Here is an 18635-nt window from a genome sequence, read left to right on the forward strand (position 1 = left end):
GTAAAGATTTTTGTTGGCATGCAAGTACAATTAAATTAAAAAATTTAAGAAAATATGATTGTTTTTTTTAATATTTAAAAAAAGTTAGCTAATTTAGCATTCATTTAACATTTTTTAAAAAAAGTGCCAATATCTAATTTCAGTTATTATTTGTTATTTAAATATGGCAACATTTCTGATAATTTCCGTAAAAGGTAATCAAAAACAGCTGTGATTGCCAAAAATGTAAACAATGGAATAAGGGACAAAATAAATCAAAAAATTTTGTTATTTTTTACCTCATATTAAAGCTAATGAATCGTATATTTAAATTTAAAGATATCCTAAGCATTTAAAAAGATTATGCAATTAAAGTCTTATATTATTGATCTCTTTAAATCTACAATTGACTTATTGATTGTTTTAAATAAATTGTTCGATAATACAATTAAAATATATTAAAATTCTCTTAAACGTATTTCTTCTGTTAAACCATTCCATTCATTTACTCTTGTTACTACCCAAACTTGTTCCACCCTTCAAAGCTTTGAAATAAAATAATTACTACTAAATTTGCATAAATCTTTTCTGCTTGATGATGGCCACTCATACTTGCTTGCTCTATGGCCTGGCCGTTGTCTACTTGGTCCTTTTCTATGCATATTTTTGGTTCATCATATAAAATGGTTTAATTTTTAATAAACCACTCACAATTATTTGCAATTTTCATTTTGAATGTTGGCCATGGTGGACATCATACATAAAAATACTTACATTTAAATATTCAGGACCTTTTTTATGGTGAACTCATGTAACTCATGCTATGGCTCGGCTCTTCCTTCGCCCAACCAGCTCTTTATACAGCCATTTAACAATTTAAGTCAACCATCCACCCATGCAAACATTCATCCATTCATCTCCTGCCTCATACTTTTTGCAAGCAAACATATTTAAAAATTCATTTTATTGTAATGTTTTATTTTAATTAATTTAATTTTTTCACTTTTTTTAACAAATTTAATTTGAAAATATGAATTTGGTTTCCTTTAACGTCATTCTTCTTTGTCCAAGGAGATCAAAGTCAGTAGTAAAGTGATTCTCTAAGGAAAATTTGTGAAAGTAAAAAAAAAACACAAGAAGAAAATAAATACAAAGAAATTATAATGGAATCTTTAATATTTTTCCTACTCAACATGTTGGTTTTTACTTTAGGAATGATACAAAAGAAATAACCACAAAGTTAATTCCCTTATGTTTATTGTTATTAAGGCTAATAATCATTGCTAAATGAAATTGTTTATACATAAATATAGTATTGTAATTTATTTAATAAATTTATTAAGCGAATTATTGAAAATATTTTAAAAACTTACTTATTTTTTTCTTCCTCTCTCTTTACAGATAAACTTGCCACCTGTTTTGTTTGCAAAGCAGAAAATTGCCCACGCACTCGCCCCCTGAAAAAGGGTCGCGGCCAACAATATGGCATACCCGATGATACAATACCGGCCGGTGCTAGAGTTTGTAATACGTGTCAATGCAAATCGGTACGAACACGTTATCCCAACTGTCCTCTGCCCACATGTCCAAATCCCAAAGATCGTGCCAAACGTCTGCGCAATATACCAGCACGCCTCTACGAGCTGGCGCCCGATGTGCGTGATCCCATTCTGCAAGAATTTCAAATACCTGCCCAAGCAACCCGTTGCTGTTCGGCTTGTCTTATGCGTATACGAAGGAAATTGGATCCACATGTTAATCTGACCGATGAGGAGCGTCGGACGGATGGCGATGAGTCGGATGTTAGTACATCGTCTTGTGATGAACGTGAACCCGGCGGCAGTGATACAGCCTCGGTGGAAAGTCCCGAAAGCCAGCGACACAATTCGCTAACAAAGGATCTCGTACAAAAGCCTTCGTCGGCCCAATTGGTGGCAAACAAAAATTTGGGCATAGCGACAGTAGAAATCAATAGTTCATCGGCTGCCGACACAACATCAGCGGCTACAACGTCGATTAGTGGTGGTGCTAGCAGTAATACTGTGTCCATCACTAAATCAGATGAACGTTTGTTACCGCCCCTGGGTCATGCCCCTAAGAAACAAAAGACTTCCGAGGAATACGACTCCTCGGCAACAGAAACCGCCGATGAAGAGAATGAGAATTCTCCTGCCAATCGTCAAAGCCCCAAAGTCATACTGAACAGTACGAATAGTGGGAGTGGTGTTGGTAGTTGCAGTGGCAGTTCAGTTGTTGTCTCAACAGCCACAGGTCTGGGTCCTCCACCTCCAACATCTGTTAATGGACCAATGCCACCATCTGCATCGTCGTCTGCATCTCCTACCGTAGGACAAGATCCCAAACAAAGTCATGCCATTTCGCGCGATCTGCAGGACTATCTTTACAAGGTTATAGAACGTTCGCTGAAGCAAAAGGGTCCGCCACCTGCCAAACCAGCCCAGCCACCCAGTCAAGCAAATCAACTTTCGAATCAACATTTGGTTGGCATGAGCAAACCGCCCATACAACTATCATTAGATTCAGCGCCCAACAACAGTGGCAGCAGCAGCAACAATAACAGACGCAATGATGTTATTAGCAGTAGCACCAACTCCTCCAACAATATCAGCAGCATTAGCAGTAATAACAACAACAGCAACAATAATTCCAATAATGATGTAACCATTGTTCGGGAATATCGTAATGATGGCCCGATCAAACATCAACCTCAGGCTCATGGTCAGCCATTGATAGTGGGCGGCAGTGGTGTTGGTGGTAGTTCAGTGTCTGCCAATACCGTACAAAACTTGAATGTACGACAATCACAAGTAGTCCAGCAGCCACCACCACCCACGCAAATGGGTCCAAATGCTGTTACAGCTCCAGGACATCCTGAAAATTTGGCAACCTTATCTGTAGTGAATTCGTACATGCCAGGTCAACATTTACCTCCACCTTCGCATGGCATGTTGCATCATCAGCAACATGATATCAAGGCCACCATTACACCTGTTATGAAGGTGGGCAAAACATCGACACCTCCCCACGTGGTGGCACCATCACCAGACAGCATAATGTATGCATCTTCACGTAACAACGAACCTGAGCCTCAGACTCTGGACTTGTCTATTAAGAAACCCTCAAGAGATGGTCCATCCCCACACAATTCATCGAATACATCCTCCTCCACGTCGTCGGGAGTTGGAAGTGATAGTGGCAGTGGTATATCGTCACGTCATCAACAGCCACCTCCCAGTTCGGGAGTTAAACACGTGGGCAATGCACCCAGCATGTATCGTGGTTCAGAACCATCCCCTCTTATCGCAGCTCCGCCTAATCATGCGTACCTTTATCATCCTCATCCAGCCAGTGTGGGAGTAGGTAAAGTACCACCACCGGGATCCCTTTATGTGTCACAAGTACCTGTTCCCATGTCTATAACACAACCACCAGGTGGACCGGTGGGTAGTTCCTCGCAACGAGGGCAATCGTCGCAACCTCCACCTCCTTCACAACCGCCACCATCGCACATGCAAATGTCAAGTCAACACAGCAAGTCCATGGGTGGCAGTGGAGGTGTCAATAAGATGCAACCAAAATTAAGTCCGCAATTAATACATCCACCACCGCCACATTCACATCAGGCTCCCTCACCTTCACAACAGCAGCAGCAGCAACAACAGCAGCTGTTAGTAGGTCCCAAAGGTTCCATAACTCATGGTACTCCGGTGAATAATGCCGCTCAACAGATCATTGTGCATTCCGCCCCAGCGGGAGCGACCCTAAGTCCTAAATTTGATAATTTACTGAGACAAACTCCTCCGTCGGGTGCTACAGGCGCTGAAAGTAATAAATTGGGTTCCATAACTCAAGGCACGCCCATACATCTGCCCACACATTTGGACAGCAAACGAGCCTATGAATATGCCTATAAATCTTCACAACGCCAGAGTCCAGCTCAAATGCAACATCATCCGCCACCACCTCAGCAGTCGTCACCACAAGGTCCACCTCAAAATGCCTACACAGTGGGGCCATACTCCAGAGCTCCTTATGCCGTAGAGCAATCACCCGTCTTAAGCACCAGGCAGATTGTTATGCACGACTATATAACGTCGCAACAAATGCAGGGACAACAACAAAGAAATGTGCCACGTAGTGGTAGTGCAAATTCAGCGGGAACTCCAGCTTCAGGTAAAGAATCACCTTCACCGCGTAACTCAGCCAGTGGACTAGTGTATTACGATAAGGAAAGAGGACGTACCGAATACTCGAGTCGAGCCTCACCGGCAGAACATGCCAATAGGTAAGTTTTTTTTATTCATATATTTTTAATTATTTCGTTGTTACTAATGAGTTTACTGTACATTTGTATGTGAAGTACTCCCAGTCCACATCGTACACCGCCACCACCACGGCAAGGTGTTATACAACGCCACAATACAGGCTCTAAACCACCCTCACCTGCTGCGCCTCCCCAAAATCGTATGCATGTAGTGATGGCGCACAATTTTCCGCCAGGTAAGAATGCCGGAGAACTATTAGAAAGAGATTCAGGTGGTCGTTGGTCGAATGCTCATTTGGATCCTTTTCTTTCTTTAGCCGGTCACGATGCCTTTTCGTCATTCGTTGACGTAGCTGTGCAGCAACCCCAATTGCCAGTGCCCTCCCAAAAAGATGACAAATCATCCGCACCCCCCGGTCCCGGAGGATCATCTGGTGGTCCACCGCCACCAAATGCCGGTCAACCACAACAACCGCCACCGCCCTCACATCACGATCCCATACGCTATCAAATGAATCGTGATCAACACATGGCCGCCCTGCAAATGCAACATCATCACCAGCAACAGGCAGCAGCAGTAGCCCAACAGCAACACCAGGCCGCTGTAGCCGCTCAACAACATCAATATCGGCAGCAGCATGCTGCTGCAGCTGCAGCTGATATGCAACGTCGTCTGGAACAGGCCAAACGTGATCAGCGCATGCATAATGCAGCCATTGAGAGAGATCGTGACATGCAACAGAAACGACAAGAGAGAGATCGTATAGAACGAATGCATGCCGAACGTTTAGATCGCGAGAGAGAACAGCAAGAACGCGATCGCGAGAGAGACCGTGCAAGAGATCGCGAGAGACGTGAACAAGAGCGTGCCGCCGAAGAGCGAGAGCGTGATGGCAGACGTATGGAGCGAATTTATGCTGGTAATGTTGCAACAGCGGCAGCAGTGGCAGCAGCAACGGGACAACCACATTATATACGTGGCCCACCACCACCAGAAACCGGGCCACCACGTACGATACCAGATCGTGAAAGAGATCCGTAAGTATTTTTCTCTTTTAAAATCGTTCAACATCCCATACCATTTTACGACGAATTGTAGTTCGAAAAAGTTGCGAAGGGCTGACATCATTTTTCTCACTCAAGTCTATATTCATTTGTGATGGTTATATTTTTTTTGTTTGTAAACATTTCATACATTTTAAAGCTTTTTTTTTGCTTATTGTGTTTTCGTTGTGTGTGATCGTTCTCTCATTTATATGTATGTATTTGTATTTGCTTACTAATTAACACAGCTATCATAGGACTCATCCTGGTCAACCACCCACAGAGGGTACATTTTCCGCCCAGAATCTAATCGATGCTATAATCAAACATCAAATTAGTCAAACCAGCACAGAGCCCAACCGAGATTTAACGAGACCAGGATTTGTAAGTAGTTTTTTTTGTATAATAATATTTAAAAATTTAAATTAAGCCTTTAATGCACATCAGAAAATGATTTCGTAAATATTTTTAATTAAATTCTATTTTTATTATTTTTGATCACAAGAGTAATTCGACAACATATACAATTTTTTCTGCGTGCATTTGATGGTTAATTTTAAAATAGTAAAATATACTTTTTGCAATTATTCTAATTTATATTTGTTTGGTTTTCTGTGCAGTATAATTCCCGAGATATTGGACCACCGCGTCATCCCACAAACGCTACAATATCGTCTCTACAAGCGGCCGAAAACAATGGCAAATCATCATCGCCCAACGTTATTAATATTGATTTAGACAATGATCGCAGTACTGTGGCTTCATCATCGTCTTCGTCCAGTGGAGGAGGTGGTCATCACGAGCCCCCCTCAGCACGAAATTCCCGCGGTGGACACAGTGGCATGCCAACCTCATCGCAGGCCCCACCACCACCATCCCAATCATCTCAAATGCGTACGAAAAACATAACATTTGGTGAACTGACCGATAAAATTATATCGAATGATTATCACAATCCAATGCATTTACGAGCACCGCCAGCACACCCGACGAACTTTATGCCCTACATGCAAGATCCCCAGGGCATAATAGCCACCGATGTGTGGAAAATGAACAGAAGAGTGCAAAAAGAGGTAGAAGCTGCTGCAGCAGCCGCGGCGGCAGGCCCGAAAGGAGTTCCACCATCTTCACAGCAACAGGGGGTTAATTCAAATTCGAACCCAGGCACACCCACCAATCAGGGCGGCAGATCAACCACACCAGGTGATGATCGCAATATAATAAGAATGCCCCAGTCCCATAGTCCCCGTAAATACATGCAAGAGTTTATGATACAAGCTCAGGACTATCATTATCAACAGCAGCAGCAGCAACAACACCAACAGCAGCAACCTGGTAGTTCTATTATGAGAGGAGGGTCTGCCTATGATTCTAATCCGGGTCCGGGTGGATCTTCTAGTTCTGCTGGAGGTGGTGGTGGTGCAGGACCACCAATAGTACCAAATCACACATTCGATACTATGAAATATGTACAAAATCGTATTGTTGAAGTAATGCGCACCGAGGATGATCATCGTGCTGCCACCGGTGGCGGTCCAGGCGGTGTTGGTCCTTCCAATGATCATCACGATCATCACAACGATCATCGCATGAAAGATCTACATGAACCGCGTAAAACACCCAATCAATATGACGATCGTGATGGTGGCAGACGTTCTGCCAGTAGTGATTCATCACATTCGCATCCATCTAGCATGGGTGGTGGCCCCTATCAGCCTTCACCAGTAACAACATTTGCACCCACCACTTATGCTTATCCCTATAGCGCTTTAAATGTACCCAGTTCCGTGGCCGGTCTGCCGCCACCACCGCAAATGAGTTTAAATGTGGCCCATCAAATGCCACCCACCTCTGGTTCGTCTGCTCACAAACAACCCAGCCACGTATTACACGGCGGCAGTGGTGGAATGGGTCATGATGGTGGTCCCAACTCGGTGGTAAGTACTACATCGGGTGGAGGACCTGGTGGTCAGGCGGGTTCGGCTAATGAACCTAAACCTCTGCTGTCGGCTCAATATGAGGCATTAAGTGATGAAGATTAGTTGTGACTTCAGGCGTCTGGGGTGCAACATCGATATCAAACACAGACCCAGACGCATGCGATACATTCTCAGCAACAACCACAGCAGCAACAGCATCATAATGTGCAATCACAACAACAACAACACCATACCACACATCATCAATATCAAGTTGCTGTTAATCGTTTGTCAGCTGAGGAACAACCACGAAGTATACGAAGTCACAAGCACTCTAGCTCCCAACAACAACCGCAGCAGCAGCAGCAGCAACAGCACTATCAAAATAGTCAACCACAGCAACATATTAACCTGCAACAGCCACAGCAACAACAGCAATACAATTATGCACGTAATGTTTATAAAACTCACGATTTAACAATAGAACATCAACAAACACCTCAAACTCAAAATCAACTGCAACCAACAACACATTATCATCATCAGCAGCAACAGCAGCAGCACTTACAACGCCAACAGCAGCAGCAACAACAACAACTCTCATTTAATGGTAATATGAAAAATAACAACAACCTCAATACAAACAATAATAACAATCGTTATTTTTAAGACAAGAAACAATCTAGAAATTTCTCCCCCACTCTTCCTCTTCTTTTACTCTACCACTCCTACTAAAAATAGCGAGCATTTATTTGATATTTAATGGGAAAAATTAGAATGAAAGAAACACTAACTAAGAGAGAAGAATTTAAAACAATCTTTTTACGAGTGCTCCTCCTTATTCCTCTCTCAACATTCTCGCCTAAACTTAGACAAACACTATGAAAATGTAAAAATAATATAAATAATAATACAATTTTGAAATGAAAATTAAAAAAAAAATTATATATTCAAATAATTTAACATATAAATAATATTTATAAACAAAAACACAATTTATATATATTGCAAAAAAACAAAAAAAATGTTTTTACTCTTTAAACTTCTTAACTTTCTATAAACTATCTCTATCCCTCTCATGTATACTAAATTGACAAACACTTTAAGGTTTTTTTTTTTTGTTTATTGAAATATAAATTTTATTATCTCTTTTAATATTATTATTATAAAAAATATTGCGTTATTTTTTGCCTTTTGAACATGATGTTGAAGTTTATTTTATACTTTGAATTTGTATTTTTTTTTTTATTTTTATAAATATTATTTTATTTTTAATTAATAATATTTAGAATGAAACACTTAACACTCACTCTGTCATGAAACATTTACAATTTATAAATTATTATATAAAATTATATTTATAATAAATTACTTAAAATAAATTCTTTACACACAATTTGATATTTACATATATATAGATAGAAAGAAGCAAATTATGAAGAGAAAGTAGTTTTTCTAAACTAAATTTTGATGATAAGTTTTTATATCAATGGCAGTTATTTTTATGATTTCCTTAATTTGGTGGTTAATTCAAATTTCTTGAAATTAGTTTTTAAAATCATTTGCTGATCTCATAATGTTTAAAAATATTTAACGTTCTCCGACAAGAAACACGGGATTTACACGATAACCATGATATTTTCACAATTCTCTTTTGAATTTGCTTTTATTACACCCCTCCACAAACTCAAAAAATCATATTAAAATCACGAAAAAACTCATCGTGTAAATCCCGTGAAAGAAATATTTGAAATTATTTTATTTTTTTCCTACAAATCTTATATTTTTGTGTTAAAAATGTCCAAAAGGATTTTAAAACAAAATTTGTTTTTGTTTGAATGAATTTGACGAGCCTTTGGAAAAAGAGCAAAAATATCTTTAAGAGAGCAAATTAAAAAAGCCTTTAAAATGGAACTAAATTTAGAAGAAAATCATTTGGTTTTTATTGGAATTTCAGAATTCTGTTTTTCAAGGAAAAAAATAGAGTTAAAGACAGCTGAAGATAATTACAAAATAAATTCTGTCAAAAGCCTTACACTTGGGTTTTTTGTCCAGATTCCTATGTGACATTTAAAATAGTAAACACTATTAAGCAAACGAGTAGACCAAATATTTTAAATATTAAGTGAAATTTTGATATTTGTTGTAATTTTCAAAATGTTATATTCGAAAAAGCTAAAGTTGTAAAATTTGGAATTAAAGAACTCTTGTAATAATTAAGTTTTTGGGTAAATTATATAATTGAAGAGGACAAACAGAAAAATAGAAATATACTGTGCTTTTTGAAAGGGATTTTGTTAAATAACAAACATTTTAGCTTCCTATTACATTTTAGCTTCGTAATGCAGTGATTTTCAGTAATTTTTATGAAATTAAAATGATGATGGCCAATAAACATAGAACATTAAAAAACGCAGTTTTTGAGTCTAAAGAAAAGTAGGACTAACTGTATTACTGCTTCATTTTGTGAAAAGTGGCTCTGATATTTACATTTCCTGCTACATTATGCTTTTTAGAACGCTAAACTATCATTAGGCTGCAGTGATGCCATAATACTAAATTTAGAAACGTAAACATGATTATATCAAATGACCCCTATAAAGAAGTTTAAAATTCAAGTCTAAAATGTTAAATTATAAAGTTTTTCTTTTTATTTTTTTTATATTATTGCATTAATATGTTTACATTATCTTACATTTCGATTAAAGTTTCTTTCATTTACCATTAAATTTTTATTTGAGTGTGTTTTAACAATTTTTTTAGTTTATAAAAATCTTGTAAAAATAACTATTTCGTTAAAAAAAAAATACGTGTATGTATAAACAACTGTTGGCTGTTTTCTATTATTAAACCTATATGAGAAAAAAAATCCTTAAATTAAACAAATTCATAAAAAGAAATTCATTAATATAATGAAAAAAACAAAATGAATTTACATTTATGTTTTGTAAAAATAAACTAAAACTAGATAAAACTTACCAAAACACTACCTACTTTACATTAACTAAAGAAATTACAAAATAAATTATTTATATTAAAAACAAAAGAAAGAAAATTTAAGTTTTAATACTTAAATTTATAAAAAAGTAAAACAGGCAAAGAATGAAGAAATAAACTTAAAGAAAACAAAAAAACAAAACGCTAAGACTAAAATATGAAAATAAATTTAATAAATTAAAGAAAAAGGACACAAATAAACCAGAAAAAATGAACACACTTATAAGTTGAAGAAAAAGAAGATGAATGAGGAGGTTTAGGTTACAAACATGATAAAATTGTACAACAAAAATGTAATAGAATTTTTCAATACATAATTACTAAATATATATCTATCTATACATATAGTATATATACATAAACAAATAATTTATAAAATTATTAACAAAATAATGAAGAATAATTAATAATAATAATAATTTAAATATATTATTATAATGATTATAACAACTTTTGAAGACAAGACACACAACACTCTTTGTAAAAACATTTTCAGAAACGTTTTATGCTGCAAACAATTTAAACTGCATTATAAGAATTATATTAATAAAACAAATTATGTTTTTTTTTTTAAATAAACTTATATAATAAACAACAATAAATCGTATATACATATAAATAAAACAAATATTATTATTAAAAGATATAAAAAAATGAAATTTAAATTCATACACATTTTTTTAAGTTTTTTTTTCTTTTCAAATAATTTAAACATAATTTCGTATATATAAATATTAAAAATACAACAAATTACTGATAATTAATATTAAACAAAAACAACATAAAAATTCAAAAAAAAAAAATAAAAAAATAATAGTTTGTAATTTTGCCTTAAGTTCTAAGCTTAAAAAATAAATTCTTTAATTTAATATACATATAAATAAACCTACAAAAAAAAATTACAAAAAAATTATATATATAAATAAAATAGTTATAAACAAAACAATATGATCATTGTAAAATACCACAAAAAAATGAATAGTTATTTAGTTTATAAATATAAAACAAAAAATATGAAAAAATTAACAAAAAAAAAAAATCAATAAAAATAAACTTTTAGCTTAATATAATTTTTATTATTATTTCTTTAACTATATAAAAATTATATTTAAATATTATTTTTTAAAAATAAAATTTCAATAACTTTTTGTAATAAAATAAAACAAATAAATATTTAAAACATAAAAAAATAAAATAAAAAAAATTTTGTAATTATATTATTAATATCACACTCCTCCTCCCTAAATATACATAATAAATATATATAATTAAATAAAAAAAAACAAAAACACAAACAATTTATTTAAAACTTTTAAATTTTTTATTTCTTATTTTTTTTTTGTTTGTTTTATAAGTTAATTATCATTATTATTACTATGCATATATAATTTTCTAATTTAAAACTAAATTTATATTTATGTATGATTTTTTTTATATAACTAAACCTTAAAAAAAGAAGAAACATAAATTTAACTCTTTTTTTTACCTAAGTAGCAATTGTCAAATTTTTTTTTATAACTCTAAAATTATAAATTAAAAATTGTTTTTTCTCTTAAGTTTTTCCTAATAAATAAATAAATCCTTAAAAAAAAACAAAAATATTTTCAAAATTATTTTTAATTTTCACACTCAACACCTTCCCCCCATTTTTGTTGATTTATGTATTTTTTCTTACAAAAATTAAAAAAATAATTCTTTTAACAAAAAAAATCCACAAATATTTATATATATAAAATATAATAAATTAAATAACATCTACAAAAAATAATATTAAAAATTAATAAATATTAACATAATTAACAAAAAAAAAAATGGAAACCAACAACAAATTACACTTATTACCACATAAACATTTTATTGGTAAACAAAACAAAAATACAAAATTAAATAAAAATTAAAACCAATCCATATACAAACAACATAAAATTTAAATAAATAAATAATAACAAATACATAATGAACATATAAATTTAAACAAAAATGTTGGTTATAAAACAAACAAAAAAAAAAACACAAAACCACAACCTTAAGGTGACGAAGAAAATGAAAACAAATCTGAATATAAAAATAATGAAGAAAAAAAAAGAAATTATTAGAAAATAAATTCAAAATGAAAAATATTAAAAAAAAATAAAATAATGTGTTTTTATTTTGGTGACTTTTGTAGAACAAATAATTCAGATTGTATGTAAAGTTATTGATCATATTTAGATAATTTCAATTTTTTTCCTGTAAAAACTGTTACCTCAGAAAAACTTTGCAGGGCAAAATTAAAAATGAGAAATAGAAAACAAATATTTTTTCCCCCCGGCCGAACGCCGACTACGAATGTAGTAAATGTTGTTATTCAGCAAAGACGATTTTAGTTAGACACCAGGGGCCGAATTACCGCATTCGATATCGAGTAAATTCGATCGTAATTTTCATATCGAGCATGAAATTTAGTACATTTTATTATAATTACGATATCGAAATTATTTTTCGATACGATAGTTCACTCGATCACGAATGCGGTAACAAATACTAAAAAGTCCGAAATTGTTTTAGATATTTCTTACAACAGTTATGTCTCTGATTTTAATTTATTTCAATTTAATTTAAATATTTAAAATCTGTAGTACTTCACAATGATACTAGTGCTCCTAGTATCATGCGTATGATACTTATTACTAGTGCTCCTTCCTCCCCAAGGTCTTCAGTTAATCTTCAAGCACTTATGGCAATTTTTACATTGGGCGCGCTTGACAGCCGACTTTCAAGCTGATTATTTTATTTTATGAAAAAAAATTCGGGTTAAAAAATATTTGTCCCGATTTTGACCCATTGTAGGGTCCATCTTACTATAGTTATATACATCGTTGCAAATGGACTTTGAAATATCATCTATCATATCCATATTATCTATATTAATGACTTAGTTAGTAATCCAGATAGGTCAAAAATCGAGGTTGTACCAGTTTTTTGCTCATATCTCAGGCATTTGTGGACCGATTTTGCTGATTTTAAATAGCAAACTTCTCGAAAGCATGTCTGACAGAATTATTGAAGATTTGGATCCCGAAGATATCTGGGGTCTTCAGAAGATTTGGATCCCGAAGATATCTGGGGTCTTCAGAAAATTGATTTAAACAGACAGACAGACAGACTGACATGGCTTAATCGACTCCGCTATCTATAAGGATCCAGAATATATAAAAATAATATTTTTATTATTAATTGTAAAAAAAGCTTGGGGGTGTTTGTGACTATGATAAAAATAATAGTGGTGAGAACTGACTGACAGGACTTTGAAGGACGACCACCCACCCACCTTTCTAATTCAACAACCACCGTAAAAAACTGTAAAAAAGCAAAATTGCCTACTTTTAGGATAACGAATTTGCAATGACCTTGAAAAATTTGACAACGGTATTTGTGGTGAATTTCTAAAAACTCACCACGATTTTTTTTATTCACCACGAATTTTATTCACCACGATTTTTATTCAGCACACTTTTTTTCTCACCACAAAAAAAATTTCGGCGGCCGGGGGGATTTTTTTCCCCCTGCCGTCCGTCCGCTTTTCTTTCTTGTCCGTGTCCGACCGGCGGTCGTCGATGTCTGCTGCTCTGCTGCAGCTCGCTCCGCTGCTATGTCGTCTGCCTTTTTCTCTGTCGCCGTATCTGGCCACGCTGCCGCAGCCACCTCACTCACCCTCTCTGTTTCCTAGAAAACCGGGTTCGTGGTATTATGCGAACTTAAAAAAAAAAAAAAGAATATGGGAATTTTTTGAACAAATTTCGTTCGTTTTGGTCATTCTCTAAAAAAGTGCTGCCACATTTAGGTTGCACAAACTGAGTTGTTATTTTCGTACTTTTTATAAAATTAGTATTAAAACTTTAGTACTCTTTTCATACAATCAATTACTATTCTGAACAGATTTTTTTTGCATATTCCAGTGAAAACAAACAAAATAAGAAAAAAAATTAATTGTTATTTTATAAGAAAAGTAAACAATAAATGATAATATGGAAACTGTGTTATTAACTAATATTAAAAAATTATACGATAATGAATTATACAGCAGTGTTATAACCGCAGTAAGTACTGAAATGCAAAAATCTCCAAAAAAAGTTTTGCAGGCAAAAATCTTCAGACGGTGAAATTAATTTTTTGCTTGTAATTTTTATATCTAGGCCAGTTTACTAAATACTCTTCTACAAAATGATCGTTCCTTGGCCACTCCAGAACTCGAGTACCAAGTGTTATTATTTCATGCCAATGCCTGCTATCAGGAACGCCAGTTTCGCATGGCCATCAAACAATTGAATGCGGCTCTGCTGATGCGAAAGTTTATGTGTCGCTATAAAACATCTCATCTGACGGCCGTAGAAACAGGTTATGAGCATTTCAATGAAACCGAAACACGTTATCGTTTAGCCAAATGCCATCAGGATCTAGCCGAGACCACGCAAGCGATCAGTGTTCTACAGGCTTTGCCGGCCAAAGCACGAACACCCAAAGTGAACTTATTCTTGGCCAAATTAATACAGTCGGGTGGCTCAAATAGCACAGAAGCTATTTTAAATTATAAAGAAGTTCTGCGTGAATGTCCCATGGCCTTAGAGGCCATAGGGTCACTGTTGGAATTGGGTGTGGATGGCATAGAGGTCAATTCTTTAGTGGTTAATGGTAAGCTAATAAAGCTTTTTCATTATATTCAAATGAACTAAAACATTTATTTCTCACAGCCAGCACTGTACCCAAAAACATGGAATGGCTAAGCACTTGGATTAAAGGTCATGCACAATTGTACAGCCGCAAACATTTAGAAGCCTCCAAAACATTCCAAAGCATAAATGAGAAAACTAAATTTCATCAAAATGAACATTTGATTACACTGATTGGCAAATGTTTCTACTACTATGGCAATTCCACCCAGGCCCAACATTATTTAGAGACTGCTTATATGTTGAATCCCTACAATTGGGATGCCATTATGCCCCTCTCGGTGGTCTTTGAGTACAATCAAAAGCTGCAAGAACTCGACAAACTCACAGCACAACTAACCAATATCCATGAATTTACTTCCGGCCATTGGTTTGTTTTGGCTCAGAGTTTCTATGCCAATGGCAAACTGGAAAAGGCTGCCTCTTTTGCCAATAAAGCCTTATCCGTCAATCCGCGCAATGTTGAGGCCCAATTATTGCGAGGTAAAATATGTTTACAAATCAAACGCCACAAGGATGCCATTTACTTTTTTAGGGCAGCCCAGTGTATAGCTAATTATCGCTTTGAAGTGTACAAGGGTTTGTTCCATTGCTATGTGGGCATGAAAAGAGCCAAAGAAGCCCAGACCATGTGTGCCATGGCAGTGCGATATTTTCGAGAATCTCCGAGAAGTTTGGTGGTGAGAATTGAAATGTGTACACAATTATATTTTTTCAAATTTAATAAATGTTCTTTACATTTAGATGTTTGCCCGCACTCTCATCCACTCCACCCATCCCACTGTGAAGAAAGGTGCCAAAAAAGTCGTTAGCAAAGCTTTGGAAATCGATGAGCATTACGCGCCTGCTGTTGCCCTAATGGCTGAACTCTGCCACTCGGAGGGCGAAACCCAAGAGGCCATTACTTTGCTTAAAAAGCAAGTAGTCAATTATCCACACTTTAAACTCTTCACGATGTTGGGTGACATTTTATCAGCTGAAAAAGATCTTAATGGTGCCTTGGAATACTACACAATTGCTTTGAGCATGGAACCTACATATCAGCGTGCACTGGATGGTGTCAATGCCTTGGGCAAAGCCAATTGGGCGAGTAATAAAAACGAACAAGACACCTCGATGGCATCGTCGACCAATCCAGACGAAGAATGGCCCATTGAATGCGACGAGCCATCAATTGAGGCAGTAGAATTTTCTTCGCCAGCTGTTGCGCACGATGACAATGAGTCTGATACATTTTCGGATCCATTTTGGCAGGATGTTGATGCCGAGTTAACAAATTAATTTTTTATATTTAATTTTTGTTAGATTTTATTTATTCATTTGTTTTTTTTCATTCTTTGTTTTTTAAATTCATTTTCATTTACCTTTATACCATTTTTATTTAATCGTTTAAAAAAGACTTTCCATGTTGCATTGTGTACAACTTTACATTTCCTCCCCATATCCCAAATTCGAATTTATACATTTATTTTAGTTATAAATTGTTTAAGTTGCATTGAAAAATAAAATTTAAGAGAAATAAAAACTACAGTATTTGTTTAAACTTATAAAACAATGTTTATTCAATCTAATTGTCAGGACATATAGGACACTTTTAAAACAATGTTGCCATCCATAATCGACCCATTAGCTTTCAATTCGAAAACGTTTTTTTAGCAACGGCAGACCCCGGTGTCCCCAAGAATACGACACTGCCAGCTTAATTATGAATAAAAATCCCCGGGAGTTTTTTCCCATTTTTCCTATTCAAATTCAATGTTAAAAATAAGAAAAAGGAAAAAAACTACCATGGAATTTTTATTCATTTTTAAAATGACCTATATATATTGACCAAATCGGATAAAACACTACAAAAATACAATTTATCAAATATTCAAACTATACCGGCATGTTCAGATTAAAAAGATTCATTCGTCTTCTTAAAGTTGATATTAAATAATTAAAACAAATATTTATTTTTTACTAAGCTATGTATATTTATTACCAAAATCTTTGTTCTTGTTAAGTATGTAATTAAAAAAATCCATAATACAACTTAAAATAAACAAACTCTGCTCTTACTACTACAAATCTATGTGGCCTCCGTCGTCTCCGCTTCCTTCTCAACAGCACCACCATTCTCTGTAACAACTGCCTCTTTCTTGTTCTTATCCTTCTTATCTTTCACAATTTTTCGATAGGATTCCAAATCTTTTGTTAGCGGCTCCACAAAACTCTCAAACTCCAGTTGTTTCAAGGCATCTAAAATATTTGTGGCCGTAATGGTTTTATGATTTTGTTTACGGGCCAACGATGTAGAAGTGGATGTAAGAAATATAACAAACACAGAAGCAGCTCTGGCAATGGCCGCTCTAGCTTCTTTGGAAACATTGGCACTGTCCGGCAGACCTTCTTTGATGAGACGTGTAATGACAGCATTTGGTAAATTTAAATCTTCAATGCGTTCAACCATGTTTTATAAGTTTTTTTATTTTACTTTGTTTATCAAATAATTAAGAATTCAGGAATAGTTACAACTTTTCAGTTCGTTAGCAGATGTTTATTTAATTTGTTTGTTAATGTTTGCTAAATAAAATTGTGAATGTTTTTGGCGCATTTGAAACGTTTTCGAATGTTGTTGTTTATGGGAGGAATGACATGGAAACGAAATGCAGTCATATGTTTCAGAGTTGTATTTAAAACAATGTGTTGTTTGCAGGGTTGTATTTTGAAAATCAAGTGGTAAAGGAAACAGTAACTAACGGCTTGTATTCTTTTAAATGGTTATTTTATAAAAAATTTGTGTATTACAGTTTTGTTTGAGCATATTTTCATTGACAACTTGTTTGTGTAGAGAATCAAAATAAAAAATGTATAAATTACAAACGGAATGACAAACTTATATATACCCTTAATACGTTAAACATTTTGGATAAAAAAATTGGATTAAAAATAGTTTTCACGATTTTGGCCCACTGTCGCCATAGAAATTTCAAATGAAATTTTAATCGGATTTTTTTTTGATCCAAAAATTTTTTTTTCCTACAAAAATGTTTTTCCCAATTGTCTTTCCGAAAAAAATTCTTTTTCAACAAATAAAAAATTATTGCCTTCAAACATCCTTAAAAAATCGCGAAAAATAACAATTACTCTCAATTTAAATAAGATAATGTTCCCTTAGTAGTTTTAAGTATGTTTTGTTTATTATCAGCTGATTTGGGTACGTTCAATGAGTGAATTGATTTTTTTTTTATTGCAATTAGTAGACAAAAATCACAAAGTATATATTCTGTGCAAAAACCTCGGTAGTATGCGCAAGTGTTTTTTGGATTTAAATGCGTAATAAGTGTTTTTTATTCTGAAAATTAGTTTTTTGTCAATAATATAAGTGTTTTATCTCGTATTCGTGCTATTGCTGTGCTGATTTGAACTGCGAAATCTTGCATACATGGACCTTCGAATAAAAAAAATTATTTAACACTTCCTATGGCTTATTGGGAAAACTGTTTATATTAGTGTGCAACCAATTTTGTGTAATTTATAGAGTTTTTTATAAAAATTCGATTTCTGATGATAATATGTGATATCCTATAAAAATGCATATGGTAAGTTATAAACATAGTTATACTATTTTCATATTGAGAAGAATTGATTTCAGTTTAAATTATTTAACTAAAGTAACCTAAAACCTACAAACAAATAATGCAATTTGTTTTTATGCTA

General features: G+C 34.2%; 3 protein-coding genes across 4 annotated transcripts in view; 2 read left to right on the forward strand and 1 right to left on the reverse strand.

Annotated features, from left to right (window-relative positions):
* The window catches only part of Smr (Smrter), a 158341-nt gene extending 150019 nt beyond the window's left edge, over window positions 1–8322 (forward strand). Inside the window, exons 5-9 of one of the 2 annotated variants that reach the window (XM_065509724.1) lie at window positions 1381–4285; window positions 4361–4500; window positions 4582–5302; window positions 5557–5692; window positions 5929–8322. In XM_065509724.1, the coding sequence (XP_065365796.1) occupies window positions 1381–4285; window positions 4361–4500; window positions 4582–5302; window positions 5557–5692; window positions 5929–7350 (5324 nt within the window). In that variant the 3' untranslated portion in view covers window positions 7351–8322. The remainder of the gene's footprint in view (window positions 1–1380; window positions 4286–4360; window positions 4501–4581; window positions 5303–5556; window positions 5693–5928) is intronic. The other variant, XM_065509725.1, reaches the window with a different exon arrangement.
* Window positions 8323–14149: 5827 nt separating this feature from the next.
* APC7 (anaphase-promoting complex subunit 7) lies at window positions 14150–16488 on the forward strand. The gene is made up of 4 exons (XM_065508530.1): window positions 14150–14303; window positions 14400–14895; window positions 14955–15613; window positions 15678–16488. Exons 1-4 carry the CDS (start codon window positions 14232–14234, stop codon window positions 16212–16214), a joined length of 1764 nt encoding a protein of 587 aa, XP_065364602.1. The 5' UTR covers window positions 14150–14231; the 3' UTR covers window positions 16215–16488.
* A 396-nt stretch (window positions 16489–16884) lies between these two features.
* On the reverse strand, window positions 16885–17433 carry Chrac-14 (DNA polymerase epsilon subunit 3 Chrac-14). The gene has a single exon (XM_065508240.1). The coding sequence runs from the start codon at window positions 17383–17385 to the stop codon at window positions 17005–17007; it is 381 nt and encodes a 126-aa protein (XP_065364312.1). The 5' UTR covers window positions 17386–17433; the 3' UTR covers window positions 16885–17004.
* Between the last annotated feature and the right edge of the window lie 1202 nt (window positions 17434–18635).

This window comes from Calliphora vicina, chromosome 4 (assembly GCF_958450345.1).
Source record: "Calliphora vicina chromosome 4, idCalVici1.1, whole genome shotgun sequence".
Taxonomy (NCBI): Eukaryota; Metazoa; Arthropoda; class Insecta; order Diptera; family Calliphoridae; genus Calliphora; species Calliphora vicina.

Bases quoted from the DNA above. Each gene is read 5' to 3' on its own strand.
- APC7 (XM_065508530.1), top strand. From the start codon at position 14,232: ATGGAAACTGTGTTATTAACTAATATTAAAAAATTATACGATAATGAA. The intron at 14,896-14,954 runs GTAAGCTAATAA...TATTTCTCACAG, and splicing joins CAATTCTTTAGTGGTTAATG to CCAGCACTGTACCCAAAAAC. The intron at 15,614-15,677 runs GTGAGAATTGAA...CTTTACATTTAG, and splicing joins AATCTCCGAGAAGTTTGGTG to ATGTTTGCCCGCACTCTCAT.
- Chrac-14 (XM_065508240.1), bottom strand. From the start codon at position 17,385: ATGGTTGAACGCATTGAAGATTTAAATTTACCAAATGCTGTCATTACA.